Source organism: Limulus polyphemus, unplaced genomic scaffold, assembly GCF_000517525.1.
Source record: "Limulus polyphemus unplaced genomic scaffold, Limulus_polyphemus-2.1.2 Scaffold2655, whole genome shotgun sequence".
NCBI lineage: Eukaryota > Metazoa > Arthropoda > Merostomata > Xiphosura > Limulidae > Limulus > Limulus polyphemus.
In genome coordinates, this window is record NW_013668265.1 from 5826 (window position 1) to 32030 (window position 26205).

At 30.1% G+C, this 26205-nt stretch overlaps 1 protein-coding gene across 1 annotated transcript in view; it reads right to left on the reverse strand.

Annotated features, from left to right (window-relative positions):
• Window positions 1–5439: 5439 nt before the first annotated feature.
• Window positions 5440–26205, reverse strand: part of LOC106467546 — an 89586-nt gene continuing 68820 nt past the window's right edge. Inside the window, exons 7-18 of the mRNA XM_022395743.1 lie at window positions 25926–26135; window positions 23850–24038; window positions 21070–21272; window positions 20094–20293; window positions 16630–16704; window positions 14878–15648; window positions 14535–14586; window positions 12178–12393; window positions 11073–11195; window positions 9736–9879; window positions 7569–7772; window positions 5440–5663 (exon numbers count right to left, since the gene is read on the reverse strand). Coding sequence (XP_022251451.1) covers window positions 5440–5663; window positions 7569–7772; window positions 9736–9879; window positions 11073–11195; window positions 12178–12393; window positions 14535–14586; window positions 14878–15648; window positions 16630–16704; window positions 20094–20293; window positions 21070–21272; window positions 23850–24038; window positions 25926–26135 — 2611 coding nt within the window. The remainder of the gene's footprint in view (window positions 5664–7568; window positions 7773–9735; window positions 9880–11072; window positions 11196–12177; window positions 12394–14534; window positions 14587–14877; window positions 15649–16629; window positions 16705–20093; window positions 20294–21069; window positions 21273–23849; window positions 24039–25925; window positions 26136–26205) is intronic.

A 26205-nucleotide genomic window follows, 5' to 3' on the forward strand; every position in this document is an offset into this window, starting at 1 on the left:
AGTTTCTTTGTGGCTACATAGGAATTGTTTCCCTTCTTGTATTCAAACAGCATTACATGCCGAATGTATCTCGTCGTGTGCCATCACCATAAGGGATTAGAGTATATTAAACTTTACACATTATATAGACTAACGTGATATTTAGACGGTTCGTTTAACTGTTATACGTGATGTACGTTTTTTGGTGGTGGTTAATGAAAGTGTTCCAAAACGCGACATTAATGTCGTGACGACCTAATAGTTTACATACATACCACTAAAGGTCGTAAGAAAAATATCCTTGTCTATGATGGTGAAAAAGTTTGTCGTAGTAATAGTTATTCAAAAAAATAAAGTTTTTTCTTCATTTATTCCCACTAATATAACACTACGAAATTATGATTCAAATCAAAGATTGTATAATATGTCAACCACACCATTTCTGCTATTTCCCGCGCCGAGGATCATTAGGCTACCTAGGATACAACAGACATGGTAGTGGTCTAGGTGCTATTTATATCATAAATTGTACAAACAGCTGTTGTGTGGAGTAAACTTATAAGATATGCGAAATATAATTATTATGAATTTTATTTAAGTCCTTTATAAATCAGAAGTACGGTAGGGATTAATAACAATTTTACTCATTTTTAATATCAATTATGTATTATTAATTTTTATTTGAATTATAATTTTTTTTTTGTCCACAAGAATACTAAAATATTCGTATTTTCGTCCTTGTCTCTACCCAAGTTACAATACTTCACTCTTATCACTGGACTTCAGCATCACAATTATAATATTTCTACAATTGAACTATATAACTTGTTTCTGTATAATCTCTAAATTAATTATGAAATTAACAATAACAATCTGCCGTCTTCTAGATATGCATTACTATATTATTATTTAATTAACAAGTTTAAAAACCACATTAAACGTATTAAAGAAAGGTTATTTGAATAATTTATTTTTCCAAGTTCTCAGAAATGAAATGATTTTTTTAGATATACCTTTGTCAACCAATTTTCAATGAAATTCTGAAATTGTATAAAATTCTTTTAATTCACTATAACATAAAAATTATCATTAGCACTGAAACCTAATAACTAGCTACATTACAAAAATACAAGCATGGGAAGAAGAAAACTATCTAAAATTGGTGCATTGCATATATTTAAATAGTGTTTCAAAGAATCTTTTTACTCTCATTATCTAGCTCAAATGATGAGTTCTGACACTAAACAAAAAAACTTATTGGACAGTGAGTTGTGGGAGAAAAAAAAAAGTTTTTTTTTTTCAACACATTGATTTCGAATCCCATTGGACAAATTAAATATGAATGTGTAAATAAAAAGCATCTGCAGTTAATTTTTTATAACAATTTTTAGACCTATCGGTTTCCAAATATTTCTCCAAATTTCAGCTTCTAAATCCTAGATATTAAAATAAAATATTGTTAAATCCATATTATTCTATAACGACTTTGTAGTGTTCCACTTAAAAATTTTGTACCTATTTCCTATGGTTTTACTGTAATATCAACCTGGTGATAGTTTTAAAAAATGGATCAAATATCGAGCAGTCAGATATGTTCTAATATTGTCAGAATCCATCCCACATTTTTATAGCTATGTATGAGCTTGATCTTGAAACTCACCAACCTTGGCCCAGGTATACTATCATTTTTCTAGATTTCATTCATTGTTCTAATAACGAGCAAGCTCTTTAACATGAAGCTTTTCTTATTTCAATTTAATATTGTGAATGTTCACACAAAACTACACAAGGCCTAGCTATACCAGCCACCTCATATTTTGAACTGATAGACTAGAAGGAAGGGAGATATCAATCACACCCACCATCAACTCTTAGGTCACTATAACAAAACAGTGTGATTTTACAGTCACTCTGGTAATGCAATCATGGTCCCAAGGTATAGTTTTTTTTGCAGTAATGGGGCACAAAACATGGACCCTTGGATACACAATCTCCCATGCTAACCTTGGTTGAAAGAAAAAGTGAAATGTTACAGTATTAGGTAAGGAAAACCATCACCATATGTAACTTAATTAACTGTTAATTTATATGTCAGAGTACTTTTGAGGTGAAATTACACCCTAGCATTTTTAATTACTTAGGATGCTTCACAATGTACAAGTTCTTCAAAAACTGAGGATGTGAATTTCATTCTTACTTCTAATTCACGATTCTTTAATAATCAGGCATACCAATATTCTTTTTATCAGACAAAAAGAATTTAATATATATATATGTATGTATGTATAGGACTCAAAATACAAGGTTGGCATTCAATAAAATTGGTGAGTAAAACAAACTGTTAAACATTTACTGAAGAACATAATTACAGACAAATTGGCCATAAAGAAACTGACCATATACATCATGTAAACATAATAAAAATGCTAGACACTATAGCAACAGAAATCTTAGATGTGAACACTCAAGTTGAATGCTTGGAACAATATGTAGCTTGACTAGGTGCAGGCTACAAAATACATGTGTATTCCACTTCTGTATAAAAGTTGGTAATTTTCTTATACACCATTTGCCACATGCCTTTTATGATAAATAATAAATAAACATGGCATATTGGATTATCCATATCCAACATTGCAATTTTTGTCTTTTGTAGTTTTAAATAAGATATTTTTTAATATTTACACAATGGTATCTTCAAAGACAAACTTCATAGAACATATTTCTGAACGAACTATATAATTTTCATTTCAATGATTAGAAAAAAAAAAAAAGACACTTTGACTCTGTTCACTGCCTCTCAGTTTAAGATGAATGGTCCCCTGGCATGGAAAGTTATTATAGAACCACTAACATATCATCTGAGAAATCTAAAAAGCCAGTAGTAATAAGCACAGTAATCTTTATCTCAGCTGGTAAAGGCACATTTTCAGCTCATCTATAGCCTTCTGATAATGTTGTCTGTCTTCATCAAGAAGATGCTTCAGCTGAAATAGTTCCTGCCAAAAGAGTAAAAAAGAAAATAAATTTTAAAATTCACTTTATTTATACTTCTTTTCTATCAGACATTTTAAGTAAATAACAAACAAATTTTGAAAATTATAGAATTTTGATGATTAAGGCAATTCTTGAGACTGAAGTGAAATGTGTGAAGCAATTTTAGAATGGCCAACAAAGAAAATCTTCATGCAGGTATACACATACCACTTTTAATTTCATTTACAATATAACTCAACATAATGTATAGTGTGACAGCAAAGCATTTTCAAGACTAAAGGTGAATGGGGACTAAAATCAATTAGACAACAGAATGAAAAGGGGGTTTACACTCCTGTACAGACAAGTTTGTGAAGTGATGCCCAATCATTTACATGAGAGTTTGGAAACAAATTCTTTAAGTGTGGTAATTTTGGGCTAATTTAGGAATAAATTTGAAGCACAAAAAAAAGGAGTTTATAACATGTATTTAAATATCATTTAGAATGTTCTGACTGTCTTTTGCAACAGCCACACAAATAAACAGCTAGATAAATCTGACATATTTGTCATCATGTGATGATGACAAAACCTTGTCGAAACGTTGTACATTTGCTGTTATGTTAAACTTATATTAAAGTTTTTCTTCATTACCCATTCAAGCCATCTTCAACCATTATTAGTCTCAAAGTGGGTTCCTGTTCATCCAATTTGAAAACGTTTATTTCATGATGAATTAACAGATTAGGTAAAAGTGTATAATTAAATATAGTTTTACTTCTTTCACCAGATAAGCAACCTATTCTCTTTACTTTGTTACCTACTAGATTGATAAATACTGAGTTCTGTCCATTAAAAACAAATGCTCTTTTTTTTTCTCATAGAAACTCAGTGAATCTCTTCAAATTGTTATAATATAGTACTTGAAACTCCTCTTTCAATATAATTATCATAAATCTTTCAATCAATACCAAACTACTAGTGGTCTTGTTTTGTAAATGTGTATATATTTCTCTAACAGAACAAAAATCGGAAAAAGAGTTTTTACTTCAAAGATGTCAACAACTGAGCTTGAAAAACCAGGAGCTTAATAGTCAAGTAGACAGATTACATCAGCAAGTGAATGCAAGTATCTTATTATCTACAAATGGAATAGAACTTAATGAATTTATCAAAATATTAGTTTGAAAATTGGTTGTTGCTATTGACAAGTATTTTATTTAAATAAATAAATAAATATTTGTGTAAGAAAAAATATGTATCTGCAACTGTAATAGTATAATAAATTGAAATATATATAATTCCACTACAACTATTTTAATTGTTTCATACACTTACTCCTGAGTAAACATGACCCTCACTAACTCTTAGCTTGCAGACTCTTAGAAGAAAAGTTGGTGCTTTAAAACTTTTCAAATACAAGTTCGTTGTTTGGTTTATTGTTTGAGAAGTTAAACTTTGTTTGAAGAGAAGTGTCAAAGTAATTTTTTAAAAACTTAATTCACATTCCAAAAGCTCAACTATGAAAATAGTAAAATACACAAAAAAACTTCCCATGAGAAAGACAAGAAACAATTAATACCAGGGAATTTATACATTCTGGGGAACACAAGAAACAATTTATACCTGGGAATTTATACATCCTGGGGAACACAAAAAACAATTAATACCTGGGAATTTATACATTCTGGGGAATACAAGAAACAATTAATACCTGTGAGCTTTGATTAGTTTGAGGAATACAAGAATCAATTAATACCTGTGAACTTTGATTAGTTTGGGGAATACAAGAATCAATTAATACCTGTGAACTTTGATTAGTCTGGGGAAGGCAAAAAACAAACAATATCATAAAACTTTATTTAGTGTGTGGGAATACAAGAAACCACCAGGGTTTCACTGATACCCCATTCTTTTCATTCTCACACTTAAAATACTTAACTAAATGGCATGCAACTTTGAATATAACCCCCCCACCTACCTAATCACAGGTAGTAGTAGTAATAATAAAACAATTGACAGAAAAAGAAATTATGTTAAAAACAAATTATGGAACATGATTTCAATGGATAATGGTTTCTTAGCAGATACATACATGTTTCATTTATAAGCAAAGCACTACAGAGCTAGTAGTGAAAGCTGGAACATTTTTTTCAATTTTCCTTGTAAAATATACTACATAAATATTATATAATGCTAAGATACCAATTCTAAAATAGTTTTGAGCAAGAAAGTATTTTACAATAGAATAAAAATTAATATGTGTTACTTAAGTTTTGAAACATGAATCACACGTATCATTTGACACCTGAAAATTCAAACACCAGTCTTGATAAGGTAACAAGAGAACTTTATGAATTTAGGATAGAAGATGGGATTAAGTATTGAAGTCAGTACAATCTCAAAGGACCACAAGTGAAATTCAATAAAGTTAATACATTTGATTATATGGTATTGAAAATGCTCAAAAATCTCAAGTATGATTCAGCTAAATTTCTCACCTGCTAGATGGTGTTCATAAGCTTCTAATACAGCCTCAATGCCAGGCCAGGAGTAACTTTCCTTTTGTCTAACTTTAGACCTCTCTAACCCTCCTCTACTTTCTCTGTTGACCAGGTTTTTATTAGAAAAAGTAACAAGTGGGTTTTCATTTAGACTTGTATTATGCTGAGAATATTGGTCTATTGCCTGGAACTGTTTTTGTTCAGCTGAAGAAAAGGAAACATTTTTTTGTGACTCATGCCTAACTGAACAGTTTTCAAATTACTAGTCATGAAAACACATACAAAATTACCTTAGTTTTAGTTGATATAACTATTTATTAGATAACAAGAAAAAAATTCAGATTCAAAAATGTATAAATATTAAGAAATATGCAGAGCATCAAGTATGCTACAAAGTAATAATGAAAGAAACAGAAATAGAAAAAAAAATACACATGGATCATTTCATAAGTAAAATGGTTTATACTGACTTTCACTAATCTGAAAACCACAAATAAATGTATGAGCTTTGGTTGAGAATAGAAAACTTGTGACATAGACAAGGTATTACTTTACATTCAAGTTAAGAGTTTGTACACTTATCAAGACAAGTAATTCAAAGACTTTTTATTATCCCTATTTGTCTTAATTTCTTAAAATCTGGCTTTTTGTCCTTTTTTTGGGCTGATACCAAGTTCAATACCAACTTTAGATGAATCTAAACCATGAAGAATAGTGACATAGTGGATAGTAAAAACTGGCTAGATATCATATAATATGAATTAAATAAAACAAAAGATATTACTCAGTTAATACATGTACATTTCTTGGTATTTCTCCTTTATTTTCATGTTTTGTTCAATATTAAACAAGGGACATAATGATATTATCATTAATAAAAATGACAGTTCACCAATTTAGTATAGTTTGCATTGAAACAGTTGTTTAAGTCACTGATGACATCTTGGTCAGTATTTTGTCTGTTGTATCCAAGCCAACCTGATGAGCTATATGACCTGTAGTATTGGGCAAAAGGCCTTGTTGGAAATAGGCCTAGCATACATAATGCAGTTGACATATTATTACATTTTCACTCATAAGTTCTTATAATTACTAATGCAGTTTTCTCCTATTGGTGTTAAGGTCACTTGACCCACTCCAGGATGAAAAAAGACTCGGTTACTAGTCTGTCAGTTTTTCTGAATGATGAACAAAGTTAATTCAAATAAAAGTAAATAATATTAATAATATACAATTTGGTGTTAAAATAAATAAATAACTTGATGATAACAAATATCATAAGCCTAATTCTGACGTCTAATGACTTAATACACTTGGTTAAAAGTCACAAGTTCATCAATTTAATCTAGTTCACATGCAAACAGTTGCTGTTCAAGTAACTGGTAATATAAATAGCAACTCAATCACTACAATGACTGTCGAATTCCAGCCAGGCTGATAAGCCCTGGTATTGGGTAAAAAGTCTCGTCATCACTGATTACAGCAGATAAGGTGTGGATGACGTATTATTACTTTCTTCTTTGCTTTCGTTCATAAATTTTTTCTAATCATTTAGTCTTGAATTTTTTAAAATCAATTGAACTGAGTAATAAATACTGAGATAATAGAACCTTCACACTCTTAGTAAAGTTACTTAATAAATTTACTATAGAAATATTATGATACATAATGGAAGCTTACATACATACATACAGTAACTTAAGAAATAAAACATTTCTCATAACAGAAAATGTGTATGCTTATGTACCTACGTACATAAATACATCTAGGTCTGCATTATGGAATTACCTGCTGTCATTATAAGCTAATTATCAAACAGTTATAAGAATGGGAGCGTACCGAAATATAGTTACTTGTATCATATTTTGCTAAACAGCATTTTATAACAATGAAGTACCATACACACATATAGTTAGCTTTCTTTTCAGAATAGGCATTAGTTACATTTTTGCATGTTACACAAGCAGGAGTATGTAATTTATATTACTTTACGTTCAGAACAATTACATCTAAGAATTGTTATCTTCATATCCTACCCGCTAGACAAGCAAAATCAGCAATACTTATTAAAATAATTAAGGACTAATAACAAAAAAATTCATAACATACCTAACTGCAGTTCAGTGGTCTGAAGCACAGACTCATGAAAGCCCTGTACAAAGTCTTTCTCTAAACGTCTTCCTTCATACCGGGGTATAACTGACACTGGTGTATTTAGTACACTTTTATTGGGTACTTCTAGAGGTACATTGGAAGGCTGGTCTTTATGGTTCAAAGAAGGAAGTTTAGTCTGTTGTGCTTTGGGAATGACTTCTACGTAATAGAGAAAATAAAAACATCACATTATTCTGGAAACCTGAAATAGTGTTCTTACTAAAAACAAAACATACTAACTCAACATCATCAGATATCAAAAAGGAGTAGCATAAATAATATATGTAACTATTCAAAAATAAACTTTTGAAATTTACTTTGAAGTGAAACATCATACTATAGATTTTTGCCACTTACTGACTTGGGCTTATGTTAATTTGTTCATTATATTTTACTTGTCCAAGATTATTGTTTAACCACACCAAATACTTTAATTTTAGACAGATCAAACAAACAACTATAGTGGGATGCACACTTGTATGAAAAGTAGGTAAGAAATTAGCAAACAACCAATTATTTGTTTTTGAACATTCAGGCTGAGAAAGACCAATAAGGGTTCTAACCATGCTTACTTTCTGCAGGATCTCTTCAGATCTGATATCCAAAACCTGTTTTAGCTTGTTGTTTTTTCAAATCTAAAGGTGTTGAAATACTATAATAAATTTTAAGACTGCCTTGACTGCATTGCAAGTTAGGGTAGAAATAGTTGCTCACACACTCATTACATGTGTGGAATCCTATATTTTGACAATTTGGATTATGCATAGTATTTGTTTTGGCAAATTGGATTTTGATTTTTTAAAATGTGAAATACATAGAAATAAATAAATACTGGTAGCTCAGAAGACAGAAAATAGTACCAATGAAACCTCATTCTAATCAATTTTGGCTGATAGGTATTGTTGTTTGTTGAATTTCAAGTAAAGCTGCTCAAGGGTTATCTGTGCTAGCCATTCATAATTTTGATTTGTTTTGTTTTTGAATTTCGCACAAAGCTACATGAGGGCTACTTGCGCTAGCCATCCCTAATTTAACAGTGTAAGACTAGAGGGAAGGCAACTAGTCATCACCACCCACTGCCAACTCTTGGGCTACTCTTTTACCAACGAATAGTAAGATTGACCATCACATTATAATGCTCCCACAACCCTCAGTTTGCGAGTAGAGTGCCCTAACCACCTGGCCATGCCGGGACTGATAATTTTGAAGTGATTGATTAACTTCTGATCACAAAAGTGTGAAGCACAATTTTGTTTTTGTTGGTAATAGAACGCAAGTCAGAGAAATTCAGAGGGAGTGGAGTCCCAAAAGTTAGTAACAGTAAGTGTGTGGAATTACCTCCGCCCCAAAAGAAAATTCCCTTCCTTATTGCAAATGGATATTTGATTGATGTAGTCAACAATATTGCTTAATTCTTGACCAATTCCAAATAGTAGCCTCAATAACATCTAAGTTATTATTTTCAAAAATTCAAAATTTCCCCCATCCATTACAGGGAACCAGTACCCTTTTTTTTTCCTAGAAATTAAGCACTAGTTTTAATCATTTTGTATACTTTCTTAAAGATATTTTTACAGATATATAAAAACTATAGTTTTTTTTCCTTTGAAAAATTAATCTAATAAAAATTTCACTGTTGTAAGTTTTCTATTGTTGGGTGAGATTTATGGATTATTTGATAAAAACAAAAATGCAGAGTCTAATCCATTTGAGGTTAACAAAAACATTTTATTTCTTCAATTTCCATAATCAGCATAACAAATATTCACCAATAGGCCTAACTTCTCAAATAATACAAATTTATGAACATTTATAGATTGAAAAATATAGGCTACAACAAAAATTTCTATAAATTTAGATGAAATCACATAAAAAAAGAACAAAGCACTGCATTTGAGAATATGTTTCTGCTTAGAGCTACAGCTTGTAGTAATATGACATAAAATTGAAACAGTTATTATTTGCTTTCATGCACTAAGAATCATTATGGAAAAAATCATTCAATAACAGATAATTAATCTGACAGCTAGATTTAAAAAGATATATACATTAGATAAACATAATATATTAAGACAGTTTTGCTACTTCTTTTGTTTACTCATAGAGGTAATTTTTTTTTTACCTTTCTCTGTTTGCTTCATATCAGGATGATTAAAAACAGTAGAGGGAACATGAATATCTTCATTCAGTTGCTTAGACAAGAGAGGTGGACCTTCTAAAATCAACTTTTTGGGCTGCTTTCTCTCATCTTCTAGTCCATTAGATACTACAAAGTATGCAAAAGATAGGCTAACCTACTCAAACATTATCCACTTTATCAATCATTTACTGAAAAAATACACTACTAAATTTAATCACCATAATATTCTGAACCAAAGACTGATTAAAAAAAAATATTTTACCAGACTGTTCTTTTACTGATTCATAACAACAAATTGTTAGCCTGAATGTTCGTAGATCATGCAAAGAAAACCATACAAAAACACAATATATACTAAATTTCTATTTCTACTACTACTACTACTACTACATATTTTACTCAACAACAGTGCCCAATTATTAGCATAAATAGAAATACTTAATCATATGTAAAATATGAGAAACCTTTAATTAAAAAAAATCTATTTGCTGCCCAAATCAGTCAGTTATAATATAAGTACAATTTTACACAAGTTGGCTCAGTGATGAAACTAAATTTAACTAGTTCTAAGATTACTAAAGGTGCAGCTAAAACATAATGGAAAAAGAACTAAATATACTTAATATAAAACATTTAAAAAAAGGAGGCAATATGAATTAAAAACAATGAAATAATCTGTTTTGGTAACTAAAGTTTTTAGTTTCGTGTTATCTCCTTTTTTATTGTTTTTACAGAGCTGAATGTCAAGCATCATATATACATACTAGCTGGAGTTATGTAAATTCATGATTAATGAAAGGTAAATGGACATGAGGACATGAAAAGTTGCTTCCCTTACATGTAATTGTAAAAAATGCAAGAACACCCATAAAAAGCACAAAGTGCAAAATCGAAAATTTATATGTATCTCCCCATGGACTCAACAAACTTCCATACCTAATTTGTAAAGATCCATCTACATGGGGTAAAGTAGTGGTAAAAAATGCAAAAATGACCATAAAACTGCAAACCACAGAATGCAAAACTGAAAATTTGCATGTACTCCTAGATGGACCTAATGAACCTCCATATTAAGTTTGGTGAAGATCCATCCACATCCTACAAAGTAGTTATATGGACATACAATAGACAGTACTATTTTATATATATATATATAAAGAATTTTGAAGAAGTATTATGTTGGAACATTAATTACACATGTTAGGTAATGTGCAGATTGTGAAACCATTTAAATGCTGAAGTATAAGGTCAGATTATTTAGTGTGGATTACAAACGAGAGTTAGTTACTACACTGCGAGAAAGGCTTGATATACTCTACCTGTTCGTACATTCTCCTGGATGTTAACTACGGGAGCATATTTTTTCTTGTCCTCTCTTTCAGAATATTTTCTTTTTCTTTTAATTCTATCACTTTTAATTACTTTCCAGGTATTCTCCACCTCTGTGAAAAAAATTCCACAAAGTTGAAAAAAAGCTTAAAATATACACAAAATGATACATAACATGTACTTTGTTCACAGCTTTAATGTTGTACAGAGCAAATTATTTTATGTAGCATTTCTTGCCCAATTTCTCATTTCAATGAGACCAATATTTTATCTATTTTTGTTTGGTGAAACAATAAGCTCACAATTTCAAACAATCATTAACTGACAGCTAAACTGAATAATTCACGTACCAAATTACCTTAGCATCATGACTATTAATTTTATTATTTGTCATGTTTACTTACATAATTAGTGAATGTAAGTAAGAAGACTTAGAATCATGTAAGAATGGGAAAAAAAGAGGACTGGTATTCTTATGCTGTATGTGTATGTCAATGACATATGAAATATTTATATATTACTGCTTTTAACAAAAAACCTAAAAATAATTTATAATTACAAATTTGTTAAGCTTTTGTTTTTTATTGTCAAATATATTTTAGCTAGGTCTGTGTAATTGTGGGTGCTTTATTCCTGAAAACAAGACACTAAAACTACCTCACTCATTATTACATTCTGAGCTGTTTGTTAGAGATGCAAGCCAGGGATATCTAACCTAGCAGACTCAATAAATGATTATGTAACTGAAACTTTGAAAATATCATGCGAGGTTTCAAAGTTTCATTAAACATTAAACCAGAAATCAAGGTTTACATTAGAACATTCACCTGCAAGAACTGATAAAAAACTTAATATCGAACACCACATTTTCAAAAGTTTGACCCCCAGAAACTGATAGCATAAGAAAATGGCAAGATGATGTTTTACTACAGTTAATTTGTCTCTTTTACACAAGTATATAAATACTGTCTGTTTATAAGACTGTTAAAAGAAACACTTTTTGGATACATCAACCTTCCCATTGCACAAGATCTTGTATTTAATTTGAATTTCTCAGTTCTTTTTATAAAGTTATATGAAATTTAAAATTATCACCTTCTATTTTCTGTGAACTTGTTGGCAGAAGGTCAAGGACTGTTAAAAATTCTACTTTTTGATGATAATCATCTTCTTTGCACAGATTCTTAGGGTTAAAGCTAAGTCTGACTTCATCAAGGGGAGAAGTACATCGCTGAGGTTCCTTCAAAGTTGGGATGATGATTTGTTGATGGGTAATATTCTTATATTTCAAAAATTTGTCAAATTCTTTCTCTAAAATAAAGAAGTGAATACTGGTAATTCACTCAGATGTAAAACACACCAGTTATGTATTAATTGAAATTAACTTAAGATAAAGAAAACATTTCAGTCTGCAAAAGACCACCAAAAAAGATCAGATGTCAGAATTTTGATATTAGTTTGTATTCTGATTATCAATGCCTACTTTCCACCTTAGTATGACAATATAAAATTAATCTTCATTTTTTTTCAACATCATAACAATACTTCTGTTTAGTTAGAGAAAAATACAGAAATGGAAATAATGGTATCTGCACTTCTCTATAAGAAAAATTAATTACTTAGCTTTTCATTAAACTACTCTGTAAAACAAGTATTTAATAAGTATTTAAATGTCACTACTTCATTCTTACTCATTAAGATTATGTCATGGATAATTAAGTGCACATATGAATTCTAATGGGTAAACTATCTTTAAATTATATCTAATGATTAAAAAATGTTTAGACTCCAGTTGTTGAGTTACAAAAATATTTGAAATAGCTACATGATGATACAGAGGGATAGACAGCTACTTGGTTGATGACTAACCAATAAGAGGATGACACTGATAGCAGGTACCTTCTTGAATAGCTCAAGAAAACAGGAAAATGAGGTGTGTGTGTGTGTGTGTGTGTGCATAGGTGTTTGAATAGAACAAAGAAAACAAGAAAGTTAAACATACAATATATTTGTATAAATAGTCAGGAAAACCCATCAAGAAATAGAAATCTAAATGAACAAAGCTATTGATAAAATAAAGACCATGAAGAGCCATAACAAATAGTTTACTATTGATAATACTGCCTACATAACTGTATTGTAAATTATGATGAAGGGATATCAGTTAATTATTATATTAGATGTCGTGATACTTGTATTTTTGGCAGTTATTACCCTGCACACTGGGCCAAACTGGTCAACACTTTAAGGACATTTATATGGTACAAAACCAAAGGATAAAAAGCTTCAATCTTGACTTTTTTTTATTTATCTAACTGACAGTCTCTTTCACGTAAGTTATCAAGATAATTAAGAATATTGCACTTTCTACTATTTAATTAGTTCTGTTTTATCCCATTGTCTTAAAAAAAATCCAATATTTTTCCCCCCCTTATAAACTTTGTATATATATCTAAACACTTCTTTCATAATTTGTCCTTTTCATTTACAAGTTTTGTTTACTTTACCATTTCTTTCTTCCACTATTCAAAACATTTCCTTATTATTTCTTAGCTAAATAGGAAGTCTCCTCACCCTCTGAAATGTGTTTTGGTATTCATGCAATTATAAACCTATAATGGTTTTTTCTACCAATCAAGAAATTGACTGTTTTATCTTTACAGAAAACAGCTTACTTTTATACAACTGAGACATCCAAATTAAATTTATTTAAGCAAAATTTTGATCACATTTCTTACTTATAAACCTATTTTAAATAGCCATGTCTTTTATTTTCATAAGTTACATTATAGCAGCATTTCCTGTTATTTACAATTTAATTTTGCATTTGATTTACTCAATCAAGTAGACAAGTGTGGCCTTTAAAATAAAGGAAATGGAACCTTTTACTTATATTAATTTCAACACTTGGCACAAGTTCTGTTAGATGACCTACAGCAATTTACACAATATAGCTATCAGATAAACAAGGGAAACTTCCATATTTGATGCTTGCTTTACAAAGATGACGATGCGTGCACTACTTCTGTTTCATGTTTACCAAGAAAACTTGACATGCCAAATGCTAATATGTAAGAACATGACATCTGCTATCATCTTACACATACAAATAGCCATAACTATCCTTAATTTCAAACTTCTGCCAAGAGGAAGGATAATTAGTCAGCAGCACCCATCACATGTGAAAAATACTCAACCAAATTGCAAGGTTGACCATCACTGTTGTAACATTCTTACATTTAAAAATGGAGAGCATGTTCAGCAGTACATGATGGCTCAAACTTTGAACCTTATGATCCACAAGCCTGTGTGCTAATCACCATATCTAAAGAAAATGTCCAATTCATGTATCATGACTAATTTTTCCTTGTCACAAGGATAAGCAGTAAGTACCAGATTTTTTCGTTTTATTCTCAATGAAGTCACCATTTAAATTATTTGGTTTGTCTTACCTTTCCTTTTCTGATGAGTACACAGGCCAAGGATATCTAGGAATTCTAATTTCTGGGAGAAAAAAAGAGTTATTAAAAGTCACTGATGTTTTTAATACATAATTACCATTATTTCTTGATGGAACATTTTTCTGTTGTGTTATTTGATTCTTGAAATGAAAAATTAAATTTGAGGTCATCAATTAAATCTAAACAATTTTTCTCTTTTAAGAGATTAATAAGATGTGTTTATTTGCTTTATCATAAAGACATAAAAAATTTATTTATATTATATCTTTATTCTTCTTCATTGCTCTACACAAAACTATTAACGTTTTAAATTTAGCAATTAAAAAATACTCACCCTAGGGTCTAAATCCAGTTTGAGTGGAGGTCCATTTTTAATTACAAGAACATATCTAAGCCTACTTTGATTCTCTTCCTCTGCATCAGAATCACTATCATCACTGCGATAATTTTCACTGAGTCTTGCTTTCTTCAACCTTTCTTCTTCAATATCTAATTTGCTTACCACTTTAGAAAGGGTATTGCAAATAATGTCTGTTGTTTCAATCCCAGTACATTCCAATGACCCATGAGAAGAACTGCTACTATTATCAATAATGACTCCATACATTCTTTCACTCTTTGAGCTTTGAGAAACTGAATACTGGGGAATGGGTGGCAAGTAGTGGTTATGATTAGAGGTATTAAGTTGCTTTAGGCCACCAGATTTATGACTTTCATCTGAAAAAATATGTCTTTTATCATTACCTGAGAAGTTAGAATTTTCCTCAGTCTTAATATTATTAGTTATTCCTGTAGATAAATATCTTGTTCTATGCTTAGCAGGTTCTTTTATGCCAATTATTGCTCTTTTATTTATGCCATTCTGATTTGTCGTACTGGATAACTTGTTTTGGGCAGTACTATCATCAAAATCATGAGCTTTATTTCTGGGACTGACACCTTTGGTATCTTGTAATGTTTTCTGCAGCAGTGTGATTCCCGACGATTGCGAGTCTTGTGTCCCAACCACTGAATCATGTCTGAAAATTTCAGGCTCCTTTTTCAAAGTTCTGTCCGCTTCTTTAGGAACTTGAACGGAATGCAGTGGTGAATTTCTATGAATGTCCTAAAAAAAGTAATTGTCATTTTAGTTAGCCATTATTACCATGAAACTGTGATGAAAGTTTCGGACAACATGTCTAAGAATTGATTAATTATTAAAAAAAATCAAAAAATCAGCAGATTACTTATTATACACCTACAATGAACAAGATTTTCTCAAGTGTTGGTCTTGCCATATGCTTACAAGACAGTTTGGAATGTGTTCAACACAACAGTTTAAAAGGCAATGCAACTGCAAAGATTGGAAAATTTCCTCCAGCAATGTCAACACATAATAACACACACAGTCATGGTATCAAGTTTAAAACAAGGCTTCACTTGTCATGTGTGTCAGAGAAAATTGCTGTATACATTACTTGCAAGATACTTCGCAGCTGTGTGCCAACTATGATGGAAATGTATGCAAAACTCTATGGGAAACATTGTACAGCCTCATTTGCTTTCTTTTAACATACATGACCACATGTGTTATTCAGCACCACTGCAGCACATGCCATTTTCTTAATCAATGAACTCAACTTTCCAAGACTATTTATGTTACACTATTACATCTGATAAAACTCTGAACTAACATTTATTCTGCTACATAAAAAAGAGCAAGTCTATACTTCTATGTGTCCTGTCAGATTCCAAACATTTGAGAAAACATTTACTATCTTTGAATGTCTTGACAAAAAACCCTATAATTTTTTCTAAATACTGAACAATATAAATATTGAAAAATATTGAAACATAACCCAATGTAATTAATTTTCTTTTAGTATCACAATAAACTCCTAATGTGTCTTAAAAAGTTGGTCTTTGCAAGAAAATAGCAAGTAATAAATATACCAGCAGATGTACCTATGCAATGTATGGTGAGAGGTTTATGAAGGTTAACAAATCATTTATATGATTTGCTTATTGATTTTATAGAGAAGGGTCATTGTTTGGTTTTATCTATGGCTACATCTTTACTGGGGTTTGTGGCTATGTATGCACTTACAACCATTTTTCTTTCAGTTGTCCTATCTGTTCTTGGTAAACTTCTCTTGCATACTTTCTTTGGCATGATCACACCCTGATAGATGTAAAAAAATACAAAAAAGAAATAATGTGTATATTTAATGTCTTATATAATAAAGCACACACTGTTGATAGGTATTGTTATGAGGTGTTTATATCAACGAATATTAAATCCTTCAAATTAATGATTAATGATGAGATTTGGAAACAAATTTTTAACAGTTATGAATATAAAAATGTTTTTTTTCAAATATACCAGGGGGTCAATATAAAGCTTGAAAGTACATAAGAATAAATTTATTCTTGTGCACTGGGCTTGATTACTTATATAACAATATATATTTTCTATTTTAGTTTTTAAATCAAAAACCAATAAATAACATGTGACTTAAAACATCTAATTTAATATAAGTGTGAAAGTATGTATAAACAATGTGTGAAAAAGAAATGCCTCAAATGATTGACAGGATTTGAAAGTGAAATGAAATTACAGAATTAATGTTTTACCAGTTATGAATATAAATAGTGTTTCTGTTTTTATTCTAAGTATCACAGTAATGATTGAAACTACATAGACTGTATGTATATCATATTGTAATGAAAGAGGAAACTGGAGAAATCCCATCTGTACCCGTAATGGCTACACCCACCAACTGATCTATATTTAGCCATTACTGGAGCTACGAAATTTATGCATTTTAAAAGAAAAATAACTTCTTCATCACACATCCTTAATCATTTATAGTTGATTAAACCATATTTGACATGTCAAAATACAAAAAGAGAAGTTAGAGGACAAACACAAACATCTCTTGAATTATGGTATGACACAAATTCCTATTCTTTAAAATATATATTTTAGATATTTTTAGTTGATGATTCGTGTTTGGTTGCTTTCCTCAATCCAACTCTGAAATAAGCTATCACTAAAATATAATTAATTACCAGTGAAGAAAGAAATAGCCTTTTAGTTTCAAAGTCATCACAACTGTGAAGCCAATTTTCTAAGAAAAGGAGCAATAAAATAATCACATGTGAATTTAAGTGACTAAACAGTTGCAATGCAAATTACTGTCAATCTAAACCATAAATATTATTTATTTTAAATGAAAAAGCTAGCCTAGATCAAAGAATATAAAACTATTTCATTCATGTTGGTTAACGATGAAACAGAAGGCAGGTGCCCAAATGATTCATATTTGTGCCTAGATCTGTCACAAGGACTTATCTAATGCACAACTGGAGACAAAACAATTACATTACTGTCACTTAATTTGTAATTACAATCATCTATTGAAGCTATACTAAACTTTAATTTAGATTAAAGTTTGATATGTCTACTTGTGACATTCAAAAGAAAAAAATATCCAAAAATGAATGGCAAATTTGTATGTTTCTAAAGATTCTCTCTCTTTTATATGTACATCTCTATAGTAAAATGAACTTCTAATTAATACGTGAAAGTATCTAACAAATTAAATCCAAAAGTCTGAAGCTCACCTACTCACTAAAACACATAAAAACAGGAAAAGTTTAGTTTTACCATTTTGCCATTTTTCTACTGAGTACAAAAAAGGATTGAATTTTTTAAAGCAGAACATATTAATTTGCCAAATTAAAAATGCATGCTCCATAAAATATATATATATGTGGCAAGCACAAAATGTATAAAAAATTAGCTATCAGATGGAGCTTTTTATTAGTCCACCAGTGTATATTCACTCTTTTTTGCTAACCCTTTCACTGCAAAAATCGACTAAAATCCATTGAACCTTTATTACTGTTAATTGAGAAATTGACTTTTCTCCATGACAGACAAAAATTTTTTCTCTTCACTGCAAAAATCGATAGATCTCTCTTCTGGTTTTGAAATGACTGCCAAAACATCCCTAAGTGCTGCCACCTGTGAGTGATATCAGTAAACAAGACTCAGCTGATCCACCCATGCTACCTACACTAGTAATGGGTAATCAGTTTAACCATTTAGTTGATCAATAACTTGGCTTATCACTCAACTTTGTCCAATTACTTGTTAGAGGCAAAGACATTCTATATTTACTTTGTAAAACATATCGCTTGTTTATTTGCACCTTTGAATAAAGTCAAGTCACAGTACGATGATAAGAACCAGAAACCAAATTGCTGTGTTTATTATATTTTGCCATCACAGTGTAAAAAGAAAAGGAAAGGATTTTGCAAAAGGAAGAAAACCACTTACTTTTGCAATGAGTGCCCAGAAAAACCTTGATTGTTTGTGATTCCTTGTTTTGCAACATATCATTCAAAAGTATAGTACAAGAAATGTTGCCAATGTAACTAAAGTTAAGAAAAGTATGATGTAAGGCAAACTCACATTTTAATGAATATTGTTTATTTTTTGCTGAAAACACGTTTTTTGTATTGTACTTAATTGCAAAAGTAAAAAAAGAATCATCATTGTACTGTTTTGTTTTCTTTTATATGACATTGAGCAAAGTATTTTTTTTATATTATATATATGTGATTTTCCATCAATACTGACATATAAATATAGTACAAAATTTTAAGGAGTTATGATAATATTTTATACATATAATACAATTTCATGCTTTTGGAATACATTTGGCTTTTTAATAAATCATTTTGGTCAATTTTACTTCATTAGTGAAGAATCCTTTTCAACACATTTTGCACATTTTCTTTCTAAAAATCTAAATTTCCATTATTTGATATTGTTTCCAAGAAATTTTAATGCCAGATATGGAAACTTTATGGTAATTTCAAATTGGAAAGTAATAAAAGAGGTCAAATTAAAACTTGTATATTTTAATGAAGAATTAACAGCTTTTGGAGAATGCTCCTGAAATCTAAGTGAAAGCGTTAAGAGGAAATTTTAATTCTTTGAAGTTTGTAACATACTCTTCCTGGATTAGCAGTAGTTAACAAAGGTACCTTTTTACTTCAATAATATAATGATTATTAGATATTTGAAGCAGAATGAGGTTATTAAATATTTAACATCATAAAATGTACATTTGACATTATATAATACAATGTTTATAGGTTATTACTTCACAATCTAATTAATCAATAATCAGTTATAATAGTGGGTTTGTGAATGTGGTATTTGTCCAGACAAACCCAATAATAATTTATACTTTTGAGAAAAATGACAGAAATAGGTGAAAATAATATTGCTTATAATTTTAATTTTGGCCCTGATTAATTTTTTATTCAATTCAAATACAAAACTGAATACTTTTTTTCTATTTCTATTTTTCCACTTACAGTTAAAATCATAAGTAAAAATTAAATTTTATATTTTAATACAGCCGAACATATATATATATAAATAAAAATGGGGAAAGAAAAATATTTTAAAACACAATCACTACAAAAGAAAAAGCTCAGTACCTTCAGTTTCCACAAAAATATAGTGGAAATTGAAATCACTTTAACACTCACCTGATAAAGAAACAATGGATGCTTATATGCCAATCCTTCAGGTAGTGTTTGAAGGTCTTGTTCACGATGTGTTAAAGTTTCTCTCGACCCAGGCAAATATGTTGTCAAGTTCAGAGGAGCTGACGATGGAACAGTGACCTGAAATGGCCTCTTAATGACTATGTCACGAGGTGTTCCCTGAGTGATTGAACCATACTTTCCTGTAATAATAATATTATTATGTTTTTCAGTACCTAGCTCTCAAAGAATATATTTGAAATAACTGAAATTAATAATAATATCCAGTTAATCACAAAAGTTAAATGTAATCAAAATTAAAGATAAATTTCAACTGTATAAAAAGAAATGTTGAAAACAAACAGAAAGTACAAACTTTAATACAGCTAATGAAGGAAATTCACAAGACAAAAGGACCATGTTAATAAAAGCTTAATTCCTAATTTAATACACAAGGATCATGTTTGGAAAAAGTGCATTTACTTTATAAAACCTGTTTGATTTGCATATTTGTACAAAGCTTCTATACAAAGGCCATCTGAGCTAACTGTCCCCAATTTCTAGATGATAGACAAGAGAGATGGCTAGTCAACAGTACACACCATCAACTTCTGAATTATTCAAACCAAATAGTCAAATTTGACAGTTACTCTTATAACACATGGTCTTTAAGTGTGGAGTGCAATTTTGTGGCAATGGGACATGAATGATGAACCCTCAGATACACAGCATGAGCATACAACCACTAGGCCACATCCATTTTACAAAACTTTTATATCTAGACAAAGATCACTACTTGGATTAAATATGAACAAATTATGTTAGGTGTGTTTTAGTTTATGAATGCCATCACATAGGAATAATGATTTAGCTTGCTTTCTTATCAGAAAAGTTGAACATTAATTAATAATACCTTTTCCAAGTAGTCAAAATGTAGAATAAGAACAAAGTAAAAAGATTTATGGAATAAAACCTGTACCTTTTGACTCTTCATTTCTTAAAGCAGACATAATTAATGGACTTCTTGATGTATGGTTCCTTTCTTCTCTATTTTCAGTACATTGACCCTGCATGTCTTGATCCCTTGTTTTTGGCCAATCCCTGACTCTCTCCTGATCTCGTTCCCTGTCTTGAATAAATTCGCGCTCTCTTTCCTGTAAGTGTTGTTCCTCTTGAAGAACTCTATAACATGTAGGAATTATCAAGTTCAAACATTTAAATAATCTTGATTCACTTCCTTATGCTGTATTTCTAATCTACTTTTCTAATTCAAAAGACAAATAAACTACTTGTGTAAGCTGTAAAAGAAGTCTAAATCAAAGTCTGTATAATCTTCTCATTCCATGCTATAGAATTTAATTTGTGTATCGTAACCTTTATGACATTAGATGTAACTGTTGTACACCATATATTTGTATTAATCTACTGAAATACATCTTTCAACTTCATACTAACATCTTCCAGTCAAGTGTACTGCTACTATCCATTCCAAACTCCTACATTTATCAGATATCAGTCCAGTGATTATAATTTTATTCAGTAAAATGTGTTGCTTGTTTGTATTTAAGTGTAAAGCTACACAATAGGCTATCTGTGCTGTGCTAACTACGGATATCAAACCTAGATTTTTACAGATCTTAGCACTGAAGCACCAGGAGGACTCTGTAAAATGTTTGAATCAAGAATAGGTGGATAATTTTTTTTTCCGGAAAATATAAATGTTATTGTGGTTAATCAATTTGATTTGTATTTGATTGAATGTTGTCTTTTATCTTTGAACTACTAACATGCTAACATACCATTCAGTATTAATAGTGTACACATATTGCATGGTATTGAGTAATTTTATGTTTTTTTATCAGCTACAAAACCCAGTGTAAAGAACTGACAAAGAAAATTGGGTAAAATTACTTATTTTCTAGGTGAAATATGGAAGATCTCCAGTAGTGAGATTAATTGTAATATTAGCAATATTATTAATTTACTTTTGTGATTTGCTTGCTAACAAACAAACAAACTACCAACTTTTTTGTGGGTCCATAACTTTCCATAAGCAGTTAAGAAAACTGTTAAGAATTTTAATGGGGTCCATAGATAATTTTAGGGTTAACCACAATTAACCATCATTTCTTATTAACAATCAGAATATCAGTCAACAAACTAGAATGAAAAGTTGTAAGGACTAAAAAGATTATATTTTCACTGCACTTAATAAGACAGAGTTGCTTAGCTTGAGAAATATTGTCATTCAAACCTAATGACAGTGTTACTCAATAAAGCTTTCAACTCATTCAACTTGACTTCCTACTTGCTTCTTTTACCTACTATTTGAATTTATTTTTTTTGTATTAAACTATTCAAAATGATTTAAAAAATTAGTTTGATTTTTTATTTTATACATTTCACCAAAAGAAAGTGAAATATTTACATTCCATAAATTTAAATATAAAATTGTATACACAAGATTTTGCCATTTTTCTACTGAGTGCAAAAAAAAGATTGACTTTTTTTAAAGCAAACATATTAATTTGCCAAATTAAAAATGAACATTCCATAACATATGCAAATGTATATGGCAAGTATAAAATTCATAAAAAAATTAATAATTAAATGGAGCTTTTTATCAGTCCATGAGTGTATATTCACTCTTTTTATAACCCTTTCACTGCAGAGATACTGATACTAGAACAGTATGTAGAGAAAAACAAGATGTAAAAACTGGAATTTAACTGGCTTATGAATACTTAAAATTAAAAATCTCATGTCTTTTACAACTTAAAGTAGGGATAACAAGACACACAAGTCCAAAAGTGTAACCTAGGAACTTTGGCAATGACAGACAAGCTGATCCACTGTGAAACTGGAAAAGTTCCTGGTGGGCCTCACCCACACTGATCAATGGTACCTTCTTTTAGAAAGTGTAATATTTTTCATTGTCTACTCGTTGTCTAGTTCTATATTACTTTTACAACCCAAACATTATCATTTACTATACATTTATCAAACCCTAATACATAATTAAATCATTTTTCAACATACAATCAAATATGTATTGCATGTAATAAAGGCAAGGAAACACAATTGAAAAACCTTAATTACTACACCTTTAATAATAAATATTTTCTTTGTCACTAAATTTCATTATAAATATATAAAAGTATGACCTATGTTATTAATTTTTTTTTACCTCAGACTTAACAAATAATGCATTTTATTACATTTTAGGCACATTTATCATTATGTCAATTTCGTTTTTATTTATTCTGAACTAATTTGTTATGGTAAACAAAAAATAAATTAGATGTTTTATTACTTATTGTATTATCCATTCAAAATAAATCTTGAAAACAAGGGCTTGTGTGCTGTTTTTTTAAGTCTTTGGAGTAAAAACTAATAGTGGTAATATGATATATTAAATATGAGGCATATTCCTTTATACCTAACTTAGAGGGCAATATTTTTAAGCAAGTGCAAAGGAAATGTTCTGAAAGGAATGAATACTTTAATGGTATAAAACTAAACAGAAACTATTTAGGGTAATAACTTAACTACCCCGTCTATAGTTTTATACAATTATTTGATGACATAGAAAACTGTCTTTGCACTTGCTTCAATTCCAATCCAAGAAAAAGGTGAGCAAAATATCATATTCCACAATATAGCTGGCAGAAAATCAGACTTAATACAATACATATTACAACAAGATGGTACAGTTTGAGTTCACCACTGAGTATAGGTTTAAAGTAACATTCTACTTACCTTTCTTGGTTTACTGCATTAATACCAGAAGAAACAAATCCTATAGAATGTCCCAGAAGATCTGGTGGGTAAGACCCACTAGTAACAAAAGGTACATTTGTTCTGGGTAGCATGCCTGGAGCTTGGGGCAGTTGCATCATGGAAGTTCTCATTAGTCCATAACGATCCAGATAAGGTGAATCTTTAAGTCTGCTGAAGTCCAACAAAAAAAATTTGAAACTACATTACGTTCTCCAAACATTAAAGAATACTAAATATAAAAGTGATATTTTTATTTCTCATTAACTTAACATTCATTTGTTTCCTAATTATTAAAGTTTAACAATTCTAGAAGAATTTAAACAAGTGAGATATATATATTTTACTTTACACTGTACTTTTTAAAATCACATTTAGTCACTTTAAGCAAACAATCAAAACTATTTTTATAAAAAAGTTAACTAAAACAGATGTTGGCATTTAGAATTTTTATTTTATTTTTAAAGTATTGTTTAGATAATGCTTTGTTTGTGCTGGCTTATAAAAACAACAATCCAAGCATCAGTAAGAAATGTAAAAACTACAAGCAAGTTAATGATTTGATGAACAGTAACTATATATACCCATTTACAATAACCACTTGCTGAGGTTCACTGGACAGAAAAACTACTCCAAAAACACTGTTTCAAAAAGAAGATAACACCTACAATCTATTTTAAGATGTCTTTACTTTACTTAACACAGTTGAAGACTTCACTAGCATCACTACAAATGTGTTAAAACTAGATAAGATATCTGTATCTCCACATGTCTCATTTTGAGTAATTTAGGAAAAGCTGCTAAGTGAACATAACTTGATGTCTTTCTCTCATCATTGGTTGTGTTCATTCACTCATTAAATATTTATTAACAAATTAGATGTACTAGCCATACAAATGAAATACAAAATGTTAACCAGACTAATTCAACAACCGAGCGGTGTATAATTGTACAGTAGGGTTGTGACTGGTCTATTCAATAAGTTTCAGCATCACAAACCCTAGCAAACAATTGAGTTTATAATTTTATTTCTGATATAGCTTTTTAACTGGAAAATGCTGTTTACTATTATTTATTTTGATGACAGGTAAATGCACAGAAGTCCTTTGTTTTTGGATATTTGTGAAAAGCTACTCAAGGGCTATCTGTGTTAACCCATCCCTAATTTTGAACTGACAGACTAGAAGGAAGGCAGCTAGCCAATAGGACCCACTGCTAACTCTTGTCTAACCAAATAGTGGAATATGACTATTACCTTTATAATGCACCTACAGCCCCAAAGTATGAATCTTTTTCTTTTACAGTAATGGGACATGAATGTTGGATCAATATATCCAAAGTCCAGCATGCTAACCACTGGGTCCTGTTCAGAAGTCATAAGTTGTTGACACATGACACATAAAACTCAAAATATATTTTTTATGGGAATAACGATGCTCCTTAACAAACACAATGTACTCCTATACTATACATCATGAGGTCTACCCAAAATATAGTACACTCCCACATAAATCTGACATTGGTAGATGACAACTGTGGAATTAAGCACTGCCATACTATCCTTGCAACAAAAGGAGCTGTGAATTTTATAGTTGATTCCAAATAAACTTTGATGTAATTTACAAATCTATGTTTTTAATGATACAGTTAATGTAATTCTTTACATTATATCCATGTAATCATTAACCAATTAATTTTATCAAGTAAACTATAGATAAAACAGTTAATAAATTCTTGGTTGTAGTTTCCATGTCTACAGATTTCCAATTTTCTCTGAACAAAGCAGTAGGAGCTACACTAATGTTCACTGTATTACAAGGACTTGTGTAAAGAAACAAGATCATTCTAACCTATGTAGCAAGGACAATTCTGAGGATAGCGTTTCCAACATGTAATCAAGTTGTAATGCTCAAGCATTTTTTCAGCTATTTCTTTAGTTAATTTTTTTAATAATTTATGATTGATCAAGGAAATTCCAAGCTATAGTAAGAGTTAATCAGTAAGTAAATAGCTCTATAAAAATGGGAGAAACAATACAGCAGGTTTTGTACAACTTACCCATAAGCTGGGTGTGAAAAGTGAGCTGGAGGTAAGAAAGCCGAATGATATGGGTAAGATACTGAAAGAGCAGGTGGATGGCGATCATACAGAGAGATATGAGATGGATGAGAATGTGAACCATCACTACTACTTTTATAAGGCTGAAAGCCACGAGTGGACGGACGACCATCGTCTGGATGGCTACTGACTGATACCACTGATTCTGACCTGTAGCAAAAGAAAGAAAAATCTGTACAAAGCAAGTCTTAGTGCTTGGGCTATATGTAAACCTGGTTTT